This window comes from Galendromus occidentalis, unplaced genomic scaffold, assembly GCF_000255335.2.
Source record: "Galendromus occidentalis unplaced genomic scaffold, Mocc_1.1 scf7180000077086, whole genome shotgun sequence".
Classification (NCBI taxonomy): domain Eukaryota; kingdom Metazoa; phylum Arthropoda; class Arachnida; order Mesostigmata; family Phytoseiidae; genus Galendromus; species Galendromus occidentalis.
This window is the reverse complement of record NW_003805074.1, coordinates 2,149,922-2,173,000: the sequence shown is the minus strand read 5'-3', so window position 1 is coordinate 2,173,000 and position 23,079 is coordinate 2,149,922. Positions and strand designations below refer to the sequence as shown.

The window sequence follows — 23,079 nt, the reverse complement described above, 5'->3', positions numbered from 1 at the left end:
GCGGTGTTCCAGGTTCACAAATCGATTAGTTATGAGGTGTCAAAAGTGGATTACTTTCGTGACGCTGAGGACGAAGCACCCTTGATCTGTATGCCCGACGAATTTAAAGACGTTTTCACGTCAAAATGAACGTTCGCAGTAACGGCGTTGCGATGCGAGAAACCGAGTCTGGGGATCGGGTTGACGAAGCACCCAAAAGACTAATCTGTCACTCATGTTGCGGTGACTATTTTCCGAGAGACCGACTTCCGTCTTTTCCAGATGTCAGTCTCCATAAATGGGGGTCGTCTGCGAGGCGACTCCTTCCGTCGTTCTCGTATCGCGGCTGAAGGCGGCGACACCCACGATGACTTCCCCGCTCGACGCGACGCTGCATCTTGGTGGGCTCGTCATTGCGGCGTCTGTTCGTCCAAGAATGTATGTATGTTCATACACAGGAGGCATGATGGATGATCGTGTGTACGTGCATACGATGAATGTGGAGCTAGCTCCGCCCCAGTCGCTCTCGAGTCGGAAACCAGTTCGTACTGTAAATGATGTCACAGAGCGAATACCTCAGAGTGTGAGCGGGACATTGCATATCCACACCCCGCAACAATATTTGTCAACTGAACGAGCAGCTTGGTCGAGCGACATGGATGCGATATACGACAACGTATGCAGACTTTCTCGGGCTGGCCGACCCGGCGAGCGAGCGAGCCGACGGTCAGTCAGTCAGCCGGCGAAGAAGTACATACATAAATGTCTCTCGCGTATACAAACATCATGTATGTGATTCTCGGATGCGGGCTTTCTTGTGTCCTCTTTCGATATTAAGCCTGAATTATGAGCGCGAATATATACACTAACACGTGAGGGTGTCATTGAGCAACCTCGGTGAGCAAGACGGTCTGTCGTACCATTCAAGCCCCCGGAGGTTCGGAAGACCTCGCCTCAGATGAAAACTCCGAATGCTCCATCGATATTATCGCGAAGGGAACATTTGAAAAAATACTGTACTATATTATGGCGATTGTTCAATCATCATCAGTCTGAATATATGATGAGACCTATAATTCATGTCGAGGATAATATTTATTAGTTCGCAGAGGTTACCAAAACTCCGGAATCTGTTGATCCCCGAACCAGATATTAGAAATATCATCGCTTCGATCGCCATCGCGGATGAATATTTGGGCCTCTCAAGCTCCGGGGCTCAGAGGGGAAGCGGATGCTGCCGCAACATTTTCCTACCGATGGAGCTCCAGAGGAATCGTCGGTTTCGTCGACTCCGGAGACGATTCGTCGGTCTCTCGTCGGGGGGCGGGCACAATTAGGTCAATCGATATGTTCGCAGACTATCAATATCACTGGAGAATTCGCCGATTCTGTCCGGGGAAACTTTCAACAGTTTATCTCTAGACATGTCCTGGCGATATGTCAGGCGTCATTGTCTTCCTAAGGTGACTCGCGTCATTGGACAGCTAACGACCTTGCGCCCGATATAATTTCGGACCATTGTGTGGTGAGACAAACGACTGAGATTACTAGGCCGGGTCTTATCTCGAACCCTATCCGCTGCGTCGGTATTGGTAGCGTCGCATTCCGGGGACATAAAACACGTCAACATGTACATATGTACAATAAGTTTCTCGAGTATTGGCGGATAGCGTCCTCTGTCCGCGGATACAATCGCTCGAAGACTCATCCGCCATCTCGAGCTCAGTACCTCAACCGGGACTTTGACTTGGACATTCTCCAAGACGATGTCAAATAAAGACAAGAGAAATCCTGGCAATAATTCTGGCCCTCCCCAGGAACGATTTTACCGGGTATGGAGATTCCCCTCGGAGGGACAATATGTCGACAGGGAATACTGTGAAGAGCGTATCTTAGGAGCGGACATGTCTTATTGCCGGCCATTGCGCGCGAAATTAACTTGAATGGTTTTTGTTCGTCTCAGAATGCATGCAACATCATGAATTTCGCCTCGCCCTCTGGATTCCTCTTTCTTTCTGGCTTGGAAATAAGGGGAAACTTATTTCCCGAAATCACCGAAATGTGCTATTCGGAAGTTCCAATCGTTGGAGCCTGGAAGTTCCATGCGAAGCTTCCAGCCGTGTATACTCGTGTTTGCCGCACCGCTCCGTCGCCCGCTCTAATAACACCCCAGTTGTTGTTCCTCTCGACGGGGGAATAGGTATTTGGAAACGAGCTCTAACTACGCTGCGAAGCCACATGACGGCTCTGCAGTCCGCTGGGATCGCATTAGCCTCTAAGAGAGTCCTGTTCAGATTTGACATCGACTGGCATGTCATTGCCCCGAACGAGTGATGGTCAGGAGACCCTTCGGAAGGGGAGCTCCAAACTCGCAAGTGAGAGACGTCCCGTGCCGATTCGATATTCACCTCGATTCCCATCAATTACGTATTTGGAAAACCTTCCAGAACGCCCGATGCGATGAGGGGGACGCGCGGTCTGGATAATAACATTTGGTGAACAATAGCAAATATCATACGTGGCATGGTCGAGGCGGACGGCTCGAGATAGACTGAGATGAGGCTCGTGAATCACGACAGCGATCTCATTCCCTTCAGAAGTGTCCCCCTTAGAAAGATCATCCAGATTGCCAGAGGGAAAGCCATTAGACTGTGACCGGGAGACTTTCCTTATATGGCTCCCTCCCGAAAACGACTTCATTCACTCCAATGGGCTTTCCCAATGCCCACCCTTCAGAGGTCTGATCGCAGCTGCTAGATCAGTGTTCTGTTGAGGAAATCCCCGGAGCTTCTGCCCCGATCTTACCCCTTCGGACTCGGCGCCTCGCCCTAAATTGATTCACTTCTTGAAACGAGCGCGTGTGAAGCCGGAGCCCCGAGATCGCGCCGGTGAGTTGGTGGTCGACCCGCGTCGGGATAAGGGGCCTGGTCTGGGAGTGGCTTCCGAAAGCGGATTCTGATCCCGGATGGCTTGTTCTTGCCGAGCCGAGTCCTCGCCTCCAGAGGCTAGACCCAAATCCAGCTTTTAGCGTCTTGTCTAAGCGACATCATTGAACTCATCGAGACGGTTCTCCAGAACTGGATCCGGGTCCGCCCAGAACCGGAAGAAGCTCCCGCTGCGCATCTCCGAGGGATCTCGGCAGTAACACGGACGAAAGGCAATCTATGACATTCGGAGCCCACGGACTCCGTCCCTAGACTAGACGCTGACGTGATGCCGAAGTGGCCGAGAGCGTGAATGCCCGTCCGGTGTCTCTCCACCGTCTGGAGTTCTAGGTCCCAGTTGTAGATTCCTCACGGGCATCGCAGTATAGGTCGACGCATCTGCGACCTTCATCGAGGATCAACCGCTTTCCCGGAGTGATATCCATGCTGAAACCTGAGAGTCTGTTCTGACGAGGGAAGTTACGCAAGTTGTTCTCGCGAAGGATCGAAATTATCTATGTATCGCTATTTTGGGTGCGGCTGCATAATCTTCAACGTGACACGGAGTTCCCCTGCGGGAGAACTCGGAGTCTAAGTGGGAGATCTCATCAGCGACCGGAAACCAGGATCTAATCATCGATCAGGCGCATACTACCAATAACACATAGGATCGAAAACATAGAGATCGTCTCGAAGCGGTGCGGGACGTTCACAAAACCCACGGATGGAATACGCAAGTCAAACTATCTTTTTTTTCTATCTAGTTCTATTTCTCAGATCGATGCACCCACGAGCAGCAGTCAGGCCCCCGAGCACTCACTCCAAAAGGTTTGGAACCACGCTCCATCCATCCGACGACTCGCTTGCCAATCGGTGGCCTAGAGAGGTGTGACGTTTGAGCGAGACAAGCCGAGCAATCGATGCGAGCGACCTGGGAATCGGGATTGGAAACCAAGCGGAAGTGATTGTGTATTTCGCAGCCACCTCACAACTGGCTATGGGTCTATGAGTTGCGACATACATATGTACATCCAGCGCATGTGGCTCCGCCGACAGACAATCATAGGAATCGATGTAGAGCGGACGAAGGAAGAGAACAGAACGATTCGACATCAGGTCATGAATCATGCTCGAGCGTGATTCGCTCGACATCGTGAGATTTGTATTGGGCAGTAGTGTCCCGCTAAATCTTGCTGGCTGCCCCAAGGGGGAATTTCCTTCCGATTGTACACCATGGATTAAATTGACTCGAGGTGAGACTATTCGTGGATGGCGCTGCTCTGGAGCAATGAGAGCGGCCCAGGATATCGATTTTGAGTTCCCAGGCAGGACGTTCCAGCTGATGGATGGCTTCGACTGACAAATTGGCTGAGGGAGGTGCAACTCCTTGATTGGGTTTTCACGCGGCGCTTGAATGGGCACTTGGTAAGAAAGCACTGGCTCTCCGATATCGGTAGGATGAGACTTCCAAGTCCCGATCCCGCATCGCCCAAACTTTCCGGTACTCCATACTGTATTTGGAAGAATAAAATCTGCGGGCATTCATCCTTTGACAGATCATCATTCCATCCTTGTGAGTTCCCGCGGAGCTCGGCTCGCCAGAGACTGAGGTAATATGGACAATGCGGAGCGGAGTGGACCCCCATCCTTCCCCCCGAACTTGCCCTTTGGGAAAAAGTTCATCCGAGAGGCTCACGGAATCTGATGGAGGTAAAACCCAGCACCGGTCGCGCTTGACCTTCCGAGAATCGTCTCAGATCGCTAGACTTTCTTAGACGCTCGTCTCCCGATCGTTCGACGTTCTGGCGCGACCCAGACGAGCTCACGCACTTAATTGACGATTTCGGCAAATTATAATAATTATTTCCCCGAAAAACGAGACTTTTCTCCGGTATGCGAGCGTCCTCGCATGGTACACGGTGCTGTCTCTAGTTCCAGTCTGATTCCTGAATGAGATTCCGCCAGCCGTCTTCGCTAGCTCAGAGCAAACAGTGAAATTGGCTTCTGGACTTGGATCGACAAAACTTCTGCAGGACGTCTGGACTCCTTTCGCGATACGTGGCTTCCCATCGGACGGTAATGGAACAACGAGAAGGATGGAGTCAGCTCACATAGGGAGCATAGAGTCAAGTCATACTGTCTAGAGCCTCCTCCGAGGAATAAGATTCGGACAGGAACTTCTAAAACTAGCGTATAGAAATAGGAGCAGCAGCCGTTGTAGGAAGACGTGCTCGAGGGAGGTAGACATTTCATATCTTGCTCGTCGCATCGGGAGAGTCTTAAGGACAACGGAGTTGACTCGGAGAGAATCTCTCGCCATTGGCTGTGAGACGCCCAGAGAGTAAACAATTCGGACAGCTCCGAGCAGGGTGTGTCCCTGAACTCTCAGGAGCTCAAGTTAACGAAGTTGATCCCCAATCCGCCGAATGAGATGCTTGTTGTCCAGGCGTCTTGCTTCTCCAGCTACCTCGAGGAAAGCGAAGCCGAAAATTCCCCCATTGACTGATTCCCCAAAGATCTCTGACCCGACAGGAGGAGTCCAAAGGTTTTCGCTGCGTCCATGTTTCCCGACGTAAGCCGGCTTATGTGTCAGTCCAGACCTCCTTGACGGCTTCGAAGACTGCACATGTTTTTTTCATAATCGAATACCCTCAATCGATTCAAACGAGCAGAGTTCGCGACAATGGTGAATGAATCCTTCCGTCTCAGGCAAGAGAATTACACAATTCCCCCCGAGTGGAAGGATCACAGCAAGCTGAGAAAGGGGAATCGGCCTGTTTTTCTTGAAGTTACGAAATACTTCCCCATCATGGCGATCTTACTCGCGGTGATCGACTTTCATTCTTTTCCGTTCTCGTAACTTTCCTCGCACTGTGAAATCCGATGCGAACTTTATCCGCCCTATCCACCCAATTGAATCCACCCAGAGTACAAACTTGGCGCGGAGTTAGAAAGCGAGCGCTGTAGTATACATAGGCTCATAGTGGGACGATTGGTACCGTCGGTACCGAAACGCTTACGGGACTTCTATCCAAAAAAAATAGACTGCTGGTTGAAGGTCATTGTGGCATTCGAGATTAGCGAGTTGCTTATCGAACGGAACGAGACAAAGTTCTGATGACCTCTACCGGACGACGAGACAGCGCTGTGAGGGACACCGATTCGGAATTCGATTGTTTCTCACAATCTGGCAATTCTCCAAATTCAAAAACGGCACATAACCGCATTCGTGGCTTCGCGTTTGGGTATCGAGACCATATCTGAAAGAAGCGAATGAGCTCCGAAACACATCGCGTCTCCGTTCGGGAAGGGAGTAATGTTCCTGCTGCTGGAATGTACGCGATCAGATGGAAGGACATAACTGAAGCCCCCCGCGCCTTGCGAACCCTCCTCCTTCATCGAGAATTCTCGGCCGGACTCTCATCACATGCCTCAAAATTTATCGATTCGAAAAGTACCATACTTTTTTATTTCTCCGTAATATTAAGATCCTTCCGAGGTTCCTCAATCCCGTGCGGGGACTAAAACTGTGAACTCGAACTGAGAGCTTCCTCCTTCTGGATAGTATACATTTTCCGATACGTAATCAGCGAGTGAAACACAAGTCGATGGAGAGAGAGATGATGGGGATCGATCTCAAAATGTTGAGACATCTAGAATGAATGCGACCCAGCTATCCCGATCGGATGTCATGAGTAATGACCTAGCTGACATCCTCCTCGCGGAAGGAATGCTTGGCGGTTCCTGCGACATATTCCGCGTAGCATGAGACGAGTGCATGAAGGAGAAATAATTGTATGTAGCTCGTCTTACTTTACAAATTCTTTACACGCTGCCAAGGAATGATATCTCCCTCCGAATCTGAGGAATCTTCTCGAATATGCTGATTATATCCACAGAATGGGGATAGAAAACCTTGATTCCGCATGGTGGCTCGTCGGAGCGTTTTCTCAGCGGCGAATCGAGCACTGTATTCTTCGCAGAGACCTTCGGGGTTACGGTCAAGGAGGGAGACGAACAAACACTTGTGGGGCCACGTCGGGGTGTGTCAACGCTGTTGCTGATATCCTGGACGTATGGCCTCTCGTTCGTGGAAGAGGGAGTATGCAGTCCGAATATTACTGAGAACTACCCTCAATAGTGGTCGTGATCCATCCGTTTGTGGGGATTGCTGAGTGGCCCAGCCATCGTCGTTCGGAAATCCCTCGGGTCCAATCGAGCCTTCGAGCCTGTAAAACAAGGAATTAGAAAGATTGCTCTGCGCCTTCCCATTCGAGCACGCGAGCCATGGCAGCTCGAGTGTGGGTCCGGGTGGCTTGGCACTTGGATTGCTAAGTGACTACAGTGCAGATTGGGTTCTTTTATCGCTTTACGGGAGTGTTGGTACGGAAGAGTGAACTCAAGGAGTTCCATAGTACAGGAAAACGACGGTGAGAAATAAATAAATAAATAAATACAGGACAGACTCGGGAAAGGGTAGGGAAAGACAGCGTCCGCAAAGGAAAGTCCATTGCAGAGAACCATAAAAAACATTGTCTTAGGGTATGTGAGCATCGGAGATTCATAAAGAGGATACTCAATGATGAATTAGGTTTGCTCTTCAGACGCATCGTAAACAGATCACATCGGGAGGCTGTAAATGACATTCTCGAGCACAGCGTCTCCTTGGAAGTCATGGGAACTTGAGGAGGGGGACTTCTCGATTAAGGAAGGGGTGATGATTCTCCCCACCAGTGGAATTACCTATCAGATTTATATCATCAATCACCGACTGCTTCCGTCAAGAGGAGAGAGCCGTCCGCGTAATCAAGCACGGTGATCTTGATTACGCGATTCGGGAGCCCGGAATCCCTTATGATCGAATGGTAGATTCTCGATGCATTCCTCTGCTTGCGAATGTGATATTCAGACCCCGGCTTCGCATCGAATTCATCGAGGACGATTCGAGAATTCAGGCATCACGAAACTGATCTCCTTCTTCAGTCTCAGATGCCTAGATCGAGCTCATTGTCGTAATTTCAAGCCAGATCTTGAAGCTACCAATCCGCGATCAGAATCTCTGCACTCGTTGAGTGTCGAGCTTAAGAGAACTTGTAAACTATGTTAACTTCGACTTATACCTGCTCATACCCGTCGGATCCAATCTCGATCGAACTCTGATAAGAGCTCGAGAAAAATAAGGTCCGTATTTCAAGACTATTATCACGGAACTTACTCTTCCCACACAAACAAACATACATCTCAGCGAAGATGTGCGACGTTTAGTTTTTTTTGCGAAGGAGAAGCTCACAGGTGCAATTTAGCATTTCAATTAAAAACTCCATCCAGGTGCTGCTCCCAATTCGCTTTTTACCTTCTGCTCGGAAACGGTCTCGCTCATGGTTTCTTCGATTCCTCGTATGCAGATTTAGCCGTAGCGGCTGCAAAGAGCACTCCGAGTCGAGAGTCTGGTCTCGGCTCTTCGGGATCTTCGTTTGCGTTATCGTTCGAGACGAAGCCCCAGTCCAGGCAGATAGGCTGAGCGATGAGCAACCGCGATAAGGGCACTTATTATTTTGCTTCGAAGGTGATTTTTCTCCCGTTGACGAAAATCCACCGTAGCGCGGACCTTGTTCTCCGGAAGCATAAGGTACTCGGAAAGAATGTGGAATTCCCTGGGATACGTATGGGAATGTGCCAGGAAAGAACGGTACTACCTCTCATGAGGGGTAGTTTTTCAACCTTCGATCAGCCTGGATACTTCCAGAAAAATTTGCGCAGATATCGATTAGCGGCTCCTGAGCACTTAAAACACTCTCGCGATCCCTTCTATGAGCCCAGGTTCGAATGAATTGTGACTGTCATCCTCAAATTAGCCAGAGATCAGCACATTTTTCCTCGTCCGACTTTCACTGCGGAAGGCATCACCGGATCCACCGACCGTCTCAATGCTGTTCCGATTTTTTGGGTCATAACCTTTTGATTTCGTATGATCCTAAGAAGAATAAAGTTCAGGCTTGGTATACAGAATCGGCCGCCTATGATCAATGAGTGGATCGCTTTTCGGTAGAGCTCTTATCTCAAAATGGTAGAAGTACATATAAGAATCCCCACAGCCATGTCAATGATTATTGTTCCCGCTCTCAGAGAACATTCAAAGCCCTTTGTCGAGACATTATGGATGGGTCCATTTCCGGGTTTTCAATTCCGAATGCGTGTTGAACTTTCCGAGAAATCCGAATAGATCGGAAACGATGTCAGGCTACATCTCAGTCATGTATACATCGCAGCAATAGCAACCCAGTTTTAATTTGGCTACAGCATTTGGCGAGTATCTCTTCTTGTTTTCAAACGGTACTTCGACGATTTTCTCGATGCAGATTCCGGATTCATAACCGTTGTCGTGGTGTCAAAACGGACCGTAGGCGGCTTGTAGGAGATATCGGGCTTCGATGTCGAGCTCCGTCTGCTACAGTGGTTGAGATGATTTTTCTGGGTGTAGGAATGCTTCCCCTTATGCTTAGCGCACCTGCTCGAAGGCGAGTACAGTCCTTTCGAAGTGTGCTTACCACAAGATAGCGTTCTTCGGAAAGCTCTGCGAAATTTGATGGACATCGCGTTGTAGAGGATCGGATTGACCGCCGAGTTGATGTAGATCAATGTTTTACACAACATTAAGTACCACAGCTCTAGATAGGGCTTCTCAGCGAATGAATTGTACACCAGAAGCACTCGATAGGGAAGCCACAACGTCGCGAAAAGCACGACAACCACGATGAGCATTTTTACCACCTGGAAAAAACGAGCGAACACCACATTAGACCTGCATAATCAGATGTCGACGAGCATAAATCAGACACAGAGGAAATTTATGGACGCCGCGTCATCGTGAGCTCTTCGCGGTCACGTGATCTTGGGCCTTTTGAGTTCTCGGGCGAAATACTCGAGCTGCGATTGAGCTTCACGGCCCCTCGGGAAATCTCCCCACCCGACGCATGCGCTTGCACGCCTTACGACGATGCTGGGTATGCCTTATATTACGTGCGCCATCTCCCGCATGGGAAGGATTTTTCGAATCGGTCTTTTGGAGGGGGATTGGGGAGAATGTTTCGGGATCATAGCGATTATTGGCTGGGAATTCGAGTGTTGCGAATCGTTTTGCCGCGAGGAGCAGCGAATGTTTATCTTCGAAGACGAGATTGGCATCCGAACGCCGGCGCCTCATTCGGGCCGGCTACCCCGCACCTTGGTCGACAATGGAATGGGAGGCTTCGAATGCTGGATCGCTTTGCCGCTTTCCGAACAGAGCTCTCACCGAAGAAATTCACCAAAAGAACTGTCTCAGACCCCACAGTCTGCCGGTGATCCCGCTATTCGACCACCGTCGACTCAGATTCTAGCGACGGTCGGCGAGCAGAAACGGCGTAGGTGACGTCGGTGACCCGGCTGCAATTGTCTAATTTCGGTCGTCGAAGTGTGCTTTGTCTCTCGAGGCGCTCGACGAGGGAAGTTCGACTCTGTTTGCTGTCTCGAAAACATTCCAAAAAACTTTCGTTCGAGTTTGACTCGCGCTCCTCACTAAGCGATGAACAAAGGATCGACTCATCTGCTACGCCAAACACCAGTAGCTCGCTCGAACAAGTCACGACAATCGAGGTTTGTAACCGAAGTCGGGAATGAATTGGAAGTCTAGTTCGAGTAGAATTGGGATCCCTGGAGTTTCCAGCTCTTAATGAAAACCGTTGACGAGAACCAGCGACGATCAATCGCAGCGGAATGCCAGAATAATCGGCCCCGCAAACGGGGCAGGCGCGAACGTCGCCGCCGAAACCAAATTACCATGAGCCAGAGTGATTTTCGCTCGGAAGCTAGATTTGTTCACAGCATCACGGGTACGCATCCATAATGATTTGGCTCCATCACGGCTCCACCGAGCCGAGCGTCTCGACGACTGTGCAAGGTCGCGGCGTGAACTATATTCTTCCAGAATGACAAGGCAACAAAAAAGAGAATGGGAACAACCAGATGGGCGGTATTCAGATAATAGGAGGAACGAGATTTCATCGCTATTAGCTCAATGCGTTATCTGAGGCAAGCGGAAACTCAGAAATCCTCCCCTTGAAAATGCGAATGGAAACAGGGAGAGCAGGCGCATCAATCAAATCTGAACTCTCGTCAGAACATCAGAATAGAGAATCATTCGACAGCAAGTGGTCAGGGCACTTATCTCCTTCTCGGTTCAGCTCTATCCGCTTACGGCCAGACGTCTCGGTGTGTGTGTCACAATAGAAGCAAATCGATGTCGGGTTCTTATCAAGAGAGTATAAGTACAGGTAATTCTACAAAGTAAATGACTTTCGTCTGGACCAATCCGCGCCAGCGTGACCACATGGATTCGATCTCCCCAGGATTCTCGCTTGTGAAGCAAGAAATTACGAGTTTCGGCCATAGGGATGTATCCCTATGGTCTCTTGCCGTCGAGCTCAAGATATAGAGTGGAGCCTCGGTGCACTTGTACCGAGGCATTCCTGCCTTTGAATTAATTCCGACCTCACCTGAACCCTCGATGAGCTGTTTCCGTTCATATTGGTTTTGAGGTCCCCACAGATCTTCGTCGCCGAGGCGATGTCAGGTTTGAATAGGACGCGTGCCATCAGTCCGTAAAAAACGCACGACATTATCAGCGGCACGACGTAGAACAGTATGAAGTCGGCGAAGAAGAAATGGATGTAGAAGGAACGCGCCAACGAAAACGTGCACGTTTCTTTGTAGAAGTTCTCAAACCCTCGATAATGTATGGGCGTCGTGGTGGTGAGGAAGAAGAGCCACGGCGCGCAATAACACAGAGCAAACAGCCACACACACAGAATAATTTTCTTCGCTCTATTCACAGTGCACACAGTCTGAGCTTTCATCGGTAGACAAATGGCTATATAACGTTCGACCGTGAACGCCGTGATCGAGAGGGCAGATGCGTTTATTCCCAGGTATTGAGTGAAGATGAATAGTTTGCATCCGGCTCGTCCCCAGACCCACTCGTCTTCGAGGATGAACTGGGCCATCATTTCGTTCGGTACCGAAGATATGAGCACCATTAGGTCTGCCAAGGACAGCGACACCAAGTAGCAGTTCGTCGGCGTGTGCATCGACCGAGTTTGAAGGACTACGAGAACCACCATCACATTTCCAAGGACACCAATCACAAAAATACTTCCCATCGAAGCTGTCCCAACGATCGTATATTCCAGGGGTCGGTACCGGGGCTCCTTCACGTCCGGATCCTCGCCGGTATGGAGCCGTGTGTTGTTCAGCGTTGTCAAAGTTGCCGCCTCGATGCAGCCCGACGAGCTGTTTTTCGGCGGTGAACACGACATCGCGGGCCCGAATCTAAGTAGCAGAACGAACAACATGCACAAGAACGCCGAGGAAGCCATCATTGGGTTCTCTGATCCGAATCGCGAGTTTTCCCGAGGTTTTGGACGGTCCCTTATGGAGGTTAGGTCGTATCGAGGAGGATCGATGTTGTGCTCCGAGGCATGTCAGCAAACATTCCGAAGGCACTTGGGCTCTGAAGATTGAAGCAGGACTCGTGTTGCCAGAGTCGACTTGTCCGGAGTTCGCCGGCTGAAGTTGAATGAGGCTTGGTGCTCGAGGGTATCCGAATCCCTCGCTGACCCTCCCTCAATAGTAGGAGAGAGCGCTGGCGGCCGCGGCTAGGAAAACCGTACAGAGGAGCGTAGAACAACACGGAACAACGTGCGTCAAGGCTGCAACAGCTGATTCAACAGATGACTCGGCTCTTCTCAATAGCGCCTTGTGGAGCACTCGGCGTGAAAAACAACACGGTTCCTCTCAACCCGAGACGCTTGATGCTTTGAAGCTTTCAACTCAGAGATCGAGGCATTGTTTCCCCGCGCATGGATGCGCACCGTATACGAGCCGTCATATCTAACATTATGGCGCTACCTCGGGGCTACAGAATGCTGACTATCGAGAAAAACGTTCACGCCAGCCATACACTGCGCGAGGCAACCGTGTCTGTCTATCGTCGAGCAATTCACAATACTGGGATTCGCATATGGCTCCTCAATACGTCTCGTACAAGCTAGGAATCGTCCAATCCCTAGAAGAATCCGTACAACATTTCAATGCATCAACTCTCCGGCATCCGAACGGAGTCCCGATCCGAGCGAGACTGCGGGGGATTCACTCACCTCGGTCCCGCGCGGCTTGAAGAAGCCACCGAAGCGCCCATGCGCCTCGCTTAAAACTTTTTCCTCAAACGGATCGCCGGCTGTTTCGTTGTGGTGGGACATAAATCAAAAGTTAGGAAATAGTTTCCGGGCAGAACGAGAGTTCCCGACGAACTTTGATACTGGGAGGAAAGCTTTTCGTGTCGCTGATGCTCTGAACACTTCCCCTGCTTCACAAAGGAGCTGATCCTGTTTCCCGTCGCCACTCGATCCTTCGGATGATCCGCTCTTCTGGAGAAGGGGAGGGAGGGACGGGGGGTCGTTGTTCTGCCCAGGACGATTTCGTATTCAAATAAGTCCGGCGGACGCTCCGCATGGAGATTTTCTCTTAGCTTGTTATCTCGATCTCCCCTGTGGATATGATCCGCCCGAGGCTAGATGTCGGTGCTCAACTCAGACGCGAACGTTTTTTCCGCTATGCCGGAGGAGCGTCAGTCTCTCTAGGTGAGCGAGACTAAGTTGCGACATCGCACCAGATCACAAACGGAAATCTTAGGTCACGACCCACGGGAGCGGACGCTCAACCAACGGATGTGGTGAGAAGTGTTTGAGGAGGACCCAGAGGACGAGGATCGCAGACGCACTCTGAGGAGAGCACTTCGATTTGATGTGTCGCTTCCAGAAGTCAGGTTGCCTTGAGCCTACAGAAAAGGGCACGCCCCTTTCGTCCCTCGGGGTACGACGCGGAGCTCAGAATCGGAAGTTCAAGTCCATGCAAATTCGCTTCCTCTGTTGGATCGCGGGACGTCAGGCTCATCGCCCAGGTCAAGAGACGAGTTCCGGAGTGTGAGCGTAGTGAATTGAGGTCAAATAATTCGTTCATACTGTCAGACCCTCACCCGGGAGGGATTCTTGCTTCTGGAAGAGCGAAGTGGCTTGATGTAATTTTTCAAATCACTTGCTCCCCGCGATGACAGCTTAATGCCTGCTATTAAAGAAGGCGACACTCTTCGCGAAGAGAACGCCCTCAAGTGTCTCTGTTTAGAGCTCGCTGCTCTCACTCAAAGTCTTAGAGTCTCTCTCTTTCCCGCAGACGAAGGAAATATCTGCATTGTTCGCTATGAGCGAAGGGGACCATCGACCCAGTTTAGATTTGCAAAACCGAAGAACCAGACACATGTATGAGCTTACCGTACAGAACAGAGAAACCTCTAAGTTTACCTAACCAAACTCAGAACGATTACGGACGGAACTGAACAGAAACAATTCCAGACGGAACTGAGCAGAAACGATCGCAGAGAGAATTTCTTCAGCGTCAGCCTTCGGGAATCGAGAGAAAGACTGTCAATGCTCAATTTATTTACGTGACCGGCTCTCCCGACCCCAAGGAATCGCTACTGTGATCCTGACCAGTGATCGTAACTGCCGGAAAACAGGACCGGATTTTTGGATCAACCGGAATTTTCGCTCCTGGTTCTTCGAGAAAGTCTCGTCGATGTTTGAGTTTTCTCCGGAACTTTCCAATAGAGAAGCTTCCACGGAGTCTGCACGGTCACCCGAGAACATCATCCGGTGGCTCGCGACGAGACATACTGACGACTCGTTGTCAGCCCCTCATACGACCACGAGCTCGTGTAGCTCAAACATGTACATGTAGGACCCAAGCCGTCGCGGGTCCTTGCTTCTTGGATTCACCGGCGAAGCGAGTTTCATCCGCCGGCCGGCTCCATGAGAGGCCGTTCCTCTCGGCCCAAGGAAGCGTGAGCCGCAGAGTATCACTTAACGGCTCACTCGATTCGCATCGGTCGGGGTGAGGACGCTTCCTCCAGGAAGTCATCGGGTCACCGAGCGCATTCGGTTCCCTAATTAGATGTCGAGACGGTTGCAGAAACTGAATACCCAAGTGGAAGATGGGTCTCGGGGACGCTTGGCGAAGCTCGCTGGTTCGGGCATCGGGTTACGGCGTCTGGAGCCTCTTACCCGGAGCCTACGCTTTAGTATCGTGGGCTCAACAAAGCAGTATCCTGCGCCCATTTATCCCGATGACCGAAGGCAAGATATGCACGAGAGCATCAAGAGAAGCGCGGTCCGGCGACAAAATATTCACAACCGCCTGGTGGGACCCAGGTCATTCTCGAGAGTCCGGAAGAGCGGTGACCCCATCGGATCCGCCTTCTTACTCGTATTTGGCCTTGGAAACAATGACTGTAGGTCAAACGCATCCACAAGCCTTGCCGGTCCAGACAGGGTTCCGTCGGTCCGCGGAGAAAATGAATGGCCCCGAATACGCCCCGCTAAATCGTAAGGCATAGCAAAGGAAGGAAAGCGCACCGAAAGTGAGACTGCCATCTCCGTAATGTATTTACGCTCCCGCGACGGCGAATCTCATCGCGGTGCCGACAATCAGTAATCCGCGGTCTGGCGGGAGTTGGGGATGGTCGAATTGATACTCACGGACCGCCTCATTTCCTGATCATTGCCTCCATTTTTGTGATCGACCCATTGCGCCGAATGAAGCGGTAGCAGCTGCTGACTGTGCCCTCCGTGGGCGGCTTCGCCGCGAGCGGCTGACGTACATTTTCGCTCAATCAGTATCCTCCTCCAGATCGGGATTCATCGACGGGAGGATGGCAGTTCGGGAAGCCCTCTGAACGAGATATCAGCGCATCGCGGCTCGACTGGAACGACCAGAGGGGATTTTGACGACCAGGAACAATGAGACTCCATCGAGCCGGGGAGTCAAACTGCTCCAACGGGGATTTTTCGTAACGTCACCTTTCAGGATTCTGTGCACGAGGGAACACATCCCTCACCCATACGTTTCGAGGTGAGGACGAATAACAAATGCTCAATTGAGAGAAAAAGGTTCAGCTCCTCAGGGAAATCTCTCGATGGCGCTGCTTGCGGATCAGGGGCGTAGACGGCGAACGCCAACCAAGAAAAGAGCCTTCATTGGTGCACCGATTGATCAAATAACGATATCCGGACGCGGAGCCAGCGTGACTCAAACGGCGAGCTTGATCTCGTTTCCTCGATGCCGAGGCGTGAATGCGCCGGCCGCGGTAATATCCTCAGATAACGGAGGAGAGTGGTGGGCCGTCAACGATCATTAAATCAATAAGGGCTTTATGCGGGTGCAACTTTTTCGCTCAGGTACTTATAAGCCTCACTGCAGTCTCTCGACGGGAAGCCCGATCTGGTCGGAATAGACGCCGTCACGATCCCTCGAGAGATGTTCGGGCTGCTCCTTGTTTCTGTTTTCATGCGCCTTGTGGCCTAATGGTTCTCGCATTTGTATTCCCGGTTCCTTCCGAGGGCTTATCGCCTTGTTTTTTAAGAATAGCGTCGCCGCTTGTTACGACGGCCGTTGGAGGAAAGTGTTGCGCAAAGAAACGTGCCGTCAAATGGTTGCATGGAGAATCGCGCGCGCGAGCAGGGTCGATGTCGAGGGCGCGGCGGAATGGATTGCTCTTGGGAACCAGCCGAGGCTCAATGGTCCCTCCCCATCTTCAATTTTCTACGAACGACCGCGACACTGACGCGCTCAACAGTCAATCGGAGACGGGCACGGCGTCATGATATTTGGCAAGCTCACTTATGCACAATGTATGGACCGGAGTATGTAACGATGTTTTCGCAGCGAAATGAGTCCCATTGGGGGATTCCTCTCGACTCGCCCGTTCCCGAGCTCAGGTGATTCAAGGGCTCCTCAACTTCTCTTTCCGAGGCGTACCGAGGGAAGAATGGGGCTCGAAGGATTCGATTTCGAGAGGATCTCTTGTCAAGATACCCGAAAGGAATGTAGATGAAACACAGCGTCGACATTCACTTTCGCTGTTGTTTACTCGATTCTCGAAACTCCGCAGCAGAATAACTCTACCTGGATTTCGGGACGATTCTTCTCGTCTGAACGCGGCTTCGTTTCCCTCGGAATCCCTCCGGGAAGTCACTGAATCAATCGTCGACGACTCGAGCGGGGAGAGTTCGCGAGAGTTGTCGAAGATTCGCAGTCGAAGAGCGTGCTGGATCCGGATCTGTCGATTGACAAAATTTTCACAATAAAGTCATTTTCGTGAGGGCTGCCGCGGCTCGATGATGCTTAAAATTCGGTCCGGGAAGGACAACAAACTCCCCCCATGTTCCCGATCAGACACGGTCGTTATATTTTCGCTCCGAATTCTATCCTCGCCCCGAGCCATTTTGTTTCGTCATGAAAAACTCGTGGCGGAGAGCGTTGGAATTTTTGAAGCGGCGACTTCAGCATTAAATATACAACGACGGGATCCCCGATCCAGCGCAGCGAAACTGCTGAGAGATTGCATGCATTATTGTAGCCAGACAAGCCGTTGAAAGTGGACTCAAGATACAATCCCGGCTCAGACATGGAACGCTCTGTGCCGGTAAGGGAGGCTGCGCTGTGAACGGAGAATACACACCCGAGCAGACCAGAGAAATTTGCGGTTGTGTCCACAGACAATACTCGCTTGTTTACTAGCTCGATGCGGAGTGCGGATCACTAGACACGAGAAGAGTTCACTTCCGCGATTCCAAAGGAAATTCCTCGCTCCCATCGTTGACAAAACGATCATCAGCGTCATCTCATGTACCCAACGTGAAAACTATCCTCCCCCTCACTCATCTACATCAACATCGACTGAGGAGTTGTCGAGCCATTGGAGAGACCGTAGAGCCTATGCGCGCCTGGCTCCACGAGAGGAGCAACACGAGGGTTTTTCGCGTCTTTCCGGTAGGTACCCCCGAAAACAAGTAAAGGCGCTTCTCATGCTTCGGCCGGAGTTCGGCGTCCCAACAAGTTTTGTTCGGGTATCTTCAGAGCGGCTCGAAGGAGCACGGCATTAACGCGCCGAGGGCTGGCTCTATTCCGTCGCTTGAAATTGCTGAATTCGCGAATGCCATCCCACGCCGCGCAGTGTTAGGAGAGGAATCATTGTTCCCCAAATGCGGCCGTCTCGACCGTCTATTTTCCTCTGAAAATTCCTTCTCCCTGCATTCCCTGACGTGCTATGGAGATCGATAGCTTTTCGTGTGAGTCAGTGCCGTTACGCGTCGTTACGTCGCCCATGGGTCCGTTTTTGATTTTCGCGTGGAAGGCAAGCGACTCACTCGCTTCCACAGTTGCATCCCGGTCTATTTGATTGCCATCTCGTCAGACGCTCCCGCGGCTTCATTATTTACCCCTGAACCGACGGACAGATCTGGAGTCGATAGGTCGACTTCACGCTCTCCCACATCACAGGAAAATATCGGGGAAAAGTCCGGCATCCCGTATGTCCGCGAATGCGTTTGAGACGACATCAGAGATATGTGCGGGCGCACGATTCTCAATCGGCCACCAGATGAAAGCAGACTGAGCGGGAAGCCGGATAGATAGCGACGTGGTGGACTCTTCAACGAAGGACGGATGATTCCGAAGCAGGAAGTGAGGCACAGGGAGGAATATTCCGAGGGGAGCCCTCCGGAGGATCTACCGTGGTGTCTCAGCGAAAACAGAAGATATTTCATGACACTCAACCGACAGCCGATAGCTCGCGTCTTCGTCCTCCCATCAATATGATGGTTGGAGAATCGGATGGGATGAACTTTCTGCCGAAGCTCGAAAGGGTCACGATGCGATCTGCTTGCGGTTATTTCGAAAACTCGAGGCCTTATGCCGCCGCCCCCCTCCATCCCCATCTTCCCCTCCGGTGCGATAGGGCGCTGCCGAACCCCCAGCCAGAAACTTGAATGAGACTTCCAGTCAAGCTTCTCCTGCTTCGACCATTCGTCTCGTGGTCTCACGAGGACTCGGAGTCTGGCTCTTCTCTGATCTCGGTTTCGATGTCTACGGGCCTCGCCCCTCGCCGCGGAGCTCAAAAATCTCGCGGCATGCAGCCGTTCTGGGCCTATGTGACTGCTGATCAGATGTCCTTCGTGCGAGCTCTGGGCCTATACTCCGGAAACCATTACCGTTGAGTGAAGTGTACCCGCGAGAAAGCTCTGGATATAAGCCCTCCTCTGTTCTTTTCCGGCGCCGGTTCGAGCTAATCGACTGCGGTGGCCTGATAACACCATCGAGAGCGTTACAGAAGTTCATGACTCCCAGCCAGCTCTGAAAACGAGCTCAGAAACTGTTCATGCAAAGCTCGAGGCGTTACTCTCCGCTAGCTTGCGGGAGACTCGAACGATGTGCGGCTGATCGCTCCTCCAAAGCTGTATTCTCTCATTTCCGATCGGAAGAGGGCTCCGGGGGAGGCAGATGCTCGGAGCCTCCCCGCGGCGAGGGATCCGCGGAATCACTGATCCCCTCGGAAGATAATCCCGCCTAGGAGAAAACCTTCTATTACCGTCAATCAAAGTTGAGCAATGCGCGAGACTGATTTAACCTCTTTCGGCGTCACCCGAATTCGTAATTCGTTCCGGAATGAAATCAGGTATGCCAAAGGAATCCTAGGAGGAAGTTCCCAGCCTCGAACAGTTTCCATTTCGTGAAACGTCATTAGGTCATACGAGAGAACCCGTCACGGGTTCTCCCCAAAAAATCCTTCCCCGCACCCGCAAACGTCCTCCCTTGCCTATACGTGGGGCGTAGCGATCTAGGTGCCAGATCTCTTTGCACCCCGTCCGGAAGGAAGTCTAAAGCCGGGGCTAGATCCATTACACGCTAATTACAGCCATTAGATCACTCGGGAAACGAGCAACGGGAACAAACTAACGCCCGAGCGAGACGGAATCAGCTAAACGCCATGACACTAGAGGAAAAAACTAGAGGTTTGCGATCTCCGCAGGCTCGTCGCAGTCGCCGCTCATTGAATAGGATGAGTGCGCTCGGAACTTCTGACGTTATCTCTCTGCCCAAGAGGATTTCGAAGATGTCGCGAGGGAGGTGCTCGATGCGATCTGGTTGTTGGAGTAATTAAGCGTCGGAGAGCTTTGAGCTAGTCGCCTCGACTGCTCCCATGGCCGTTGACCGGTGTAAGTCACCAGATCGGAAGGCTTCTCCTGGTCATTGACCTTGGATCCGTCACCGCTTTAATGAACTACATAGTTACGCGAAGATTTCCCGCTATACGAAGCCGAGAACAAATTGGACTTGCACGAACGATCTCCTCGCACACTCCTCTGCCGGGCTCAGCCGGAGTCGAGCCGTCACGTGATTGAGTATATTCGTAGCCTTGCGAGGTCGGGGTCAAGCCCACTATAAATTAGGAAGGTCCCGCGAGCTCCCTACCTGAGTGCGTTTTGAGCCCCGGGGCATATGCTCTCGGATGGATACTCAGTGTATGTATGTACGTAAGTATATGCCATGGAATGATGCAGCATGAACACATATTCGGCAGCACGGATTCTCGCGTGGCGACAGTGCGTGCGAGACGGCGCGGCGTTGTGTCGAGGACGCTCAGGGGGCATCGCCCCCGGTAGGATGGCCAGCGTGTCCTTCGCTGACCGAACGATCGTTTCCGGCGGAGACCACCATGGTCCTTGTTTAATTAGGGAGGTCGTGAGTCTTGTTGCTTCCACCGATGCCAGAGGAGAACGCAGGTAGAAACGAAATCCGGCTGCGTATGATGCGGATGACCCTTCGCTTGGGGTGGTGATGAGGATTCGAAGAGATATCTTCCGTGGTTCAGATATTTGCGATAAATCGTCTCTCCCCGGGGAGCATCCTGAGAGACTTTTCCCCGGTAGTCCTTTTTTTCGTTTTATTTGTCAGCAAGAATATAGCCTTGAGTGATCGGCGAGCCTCGGATTGGCACTTTATCATTATGGCGTCGATTGCAGCGGTCGCCGATTAGCACCTCCGCCGGTGTGTGCACGTCGCGGACAGCGGGCGCTCATCTGGAGTCCATTGTCCCCAACGACGTGCAAGAAGGAGAATGATATGCGATCAAAGGGATCACCAGCCGTGCTAGATCTTAGCGGGAGAAGACTCGACGTACAGAAAATCGGAGGCGTTCTAATAGCTCGGACGATTGCCCAAGCAGAGCCTTGTCAGAGTTTGTGGCCAATCCATTTTTCCCTGATTTTTCTCGTCGGGGCGGTTAAGGTGTGGGAGATGGAGGGCGGTGAGGGGCGGGAATGCCTGCGCGATTCTGCGACGGGGGAGATGGAAGGTACAGGAGAAGGAAACAATCTTGGGCCCGATGACCGCTCCTCCTTTGCCCGACTTCCATATACTGCCTGGCCGCACCACCGAGCCGGAGCTGATAAAAAGAATCATTCCTTATTCTGTGCGCTAAGCGAATAGCATTCAGGAGAGTGATGTTGGTGGAAACATTGTCGCGTCGCTGAACCCCGCCGCGGCATGAATGAATCCGAGTGCATTGGTGGGATGGGGACGACAGATTCAGGAAGAAGGAGCTCCTCAAAGCGACCAAGATGATTAGGCTAGGCTCGTCCCAGTCGTTTAGACATCACTCCAGACGCTGTTCTCCGAATGGTCAGATTGCCGCCCGGCGGCAGATGGGAATTCCCGACAGCCAAGGGAACGCTCTGCTCCTTCTGGTGTGTCCCTCTGAATCCCTGCGGGAATGATAAGAATCGCATCGATCACATGCTCACACGAGTCGATCGTTGGAGACCTTTCCAGTGGAAACATTCTTTTTATTCTCGGATCCGACTCGACTGAAACAAGTCTTCCAAGAGAGATCCATGGAGTAATCGGGAAGGTACGGGTATCCTTTACTCTTGTCGGGACTCGATTTTGAAGTCGTCGAAGCGGCTCCCGGTCGGAAATTTTCGAACCCCATTAGACGGCCGAATTGATGGCTCAATAAATTCTCCAACATGTTATTTCCGGCGAGGAGGAACCGGCAAAAGTTACCAGAGACCGCGGAGCCACAACTCCGGGTCAGACTAGAGGGAACGATGCTCGGATCAACACAGCCGTCCTCCTAGGTTGACCATCCCTCATTCTGTTGGTCACGGACTGGCTTATCGAGATCACGCGCTCCATTTCCGTCTTCAGGGTCTCCGGAGGGAGCTTTGAGGCTGTAACGAAGGCCTAATCAGTGTCTGGGAGCATACTAGTATCAGGAGGAATCAGATATCACTATTGATAGCATTGGATTCTCCGATAAAATTCGGAACCCTCTTCCATCAAGTCACGTCGCTATACGACTTCGCTCGGATGGATTCGCACCCGAAATAAGGCTGAACGCGTCAAGGTCCCAAATCTCACCCAGACCCGTGGTCTTGTCCGAGTCGGTGTGCTCTCGGCTATCCCCGCGAGCGGAAAACAATTTTGCTGCTCTGAAGCAAGCTCGCCCCTCCGCTAACCATTGACGTCCACGAGTCACGTTACAGAATCTATTTCCGGCTCGGAACGCTGCGTAACGAAGAGCGAATTTTCAGGGTCGCTGATGTAGCCTTTTCCCCTAGTAGCTATATCGGTATTCTCGGAGAAATTGTTTCTCGAGCGGATCATTATCGCGCGAAGGTTGTATTCACGATGTGGGGAGATTTCAATCCTCCCTGTCTGCGGGATTCAGGCAAGTTCGCGGTATAATTCGAGACTCGATCGCTATGAGCGAGGAGGAGAACCTGCTCTGACAGGATTCGCGCATTGTAAACAAAGAAAAGCTAGTCGATTCGGCTAGTCGTTCGATCACGCTTCGACGACGAGAGGACGACTATTTGTGAATGGATGCTTCTTGCATCTGTATCTGCCCGCGACCTTTGAAACGGGGCTCATGGAATCCACCAGACTCTGTGCTGAAAAGTTGCAGAAGGCAGCTGCGATTCCCGGAAACGCTTTCCACGATTTCCCTAGGAGATCTTCGGAAGCGGAGCTTCACTGCCGTCATCCGTACTCACATGGTGGCTTGCAACATTGCCCCGATGCTGAAATTTTACTGAAAGAAGGTATGAACTTTCCCTCACAAGTAGCGTACTCCGTCGGATCACGACTTATTATAATCATAATAATTATTTGTGACAAAGCCGAGACCATGGACCGCATTTCAACTAGGGTACCATGTAGATCACTGTCCTGGTGATCGGCTATT

The 23,079-nt window shown here is 51.5% G+C and overlaps 1 protein-coding gene across 1 annotated transcript; it reads right to left on the bottom strand.

Annotated features, from left to right (window-relative positions):
- Window positions 1–9,197: 9,197 nt before the first annotated feature.
- LOC100907270 (thyrotropin-releasing hormone receptor-like) lies at window positions 9,198–12,512 on the bottom strand. Its single transcript, XM_003740827.2, has 2 exons — window positions 11,438–12,512; window positions 9,198–9,674 (listed from the first exon to the last, which is right to left on the bottom strand). Exons 1-2 carry the CDS (start codon window positions 12,317–12,319, stop codon window positions 9,198–9,200), a joined length of 1,359 nt encoding a protein of 452 aa, XP_003740875.2. The 5' UTR covers window positions 12,320–12,512.
- Window positions 12,513–23,079: the final 10,567 nt, after the last annotated feature.

Coding starts and splice junctions, on each gene's coding strand:
- LOC100907270 (XM_003740827.2), bottom strand. CDS start 12,319: ATGATGGCTTCCTCGGCGTTCTTGTGCATGTTGTTCGTTCTGCTACTT. Junction 9,675..11,437: donor ACAGCTCATCGAGGGTTCAG/GTGAGGTCGGAA, acceptor CGTTTTTTCCAG/GTGGTAAAAATGCTCATCGT.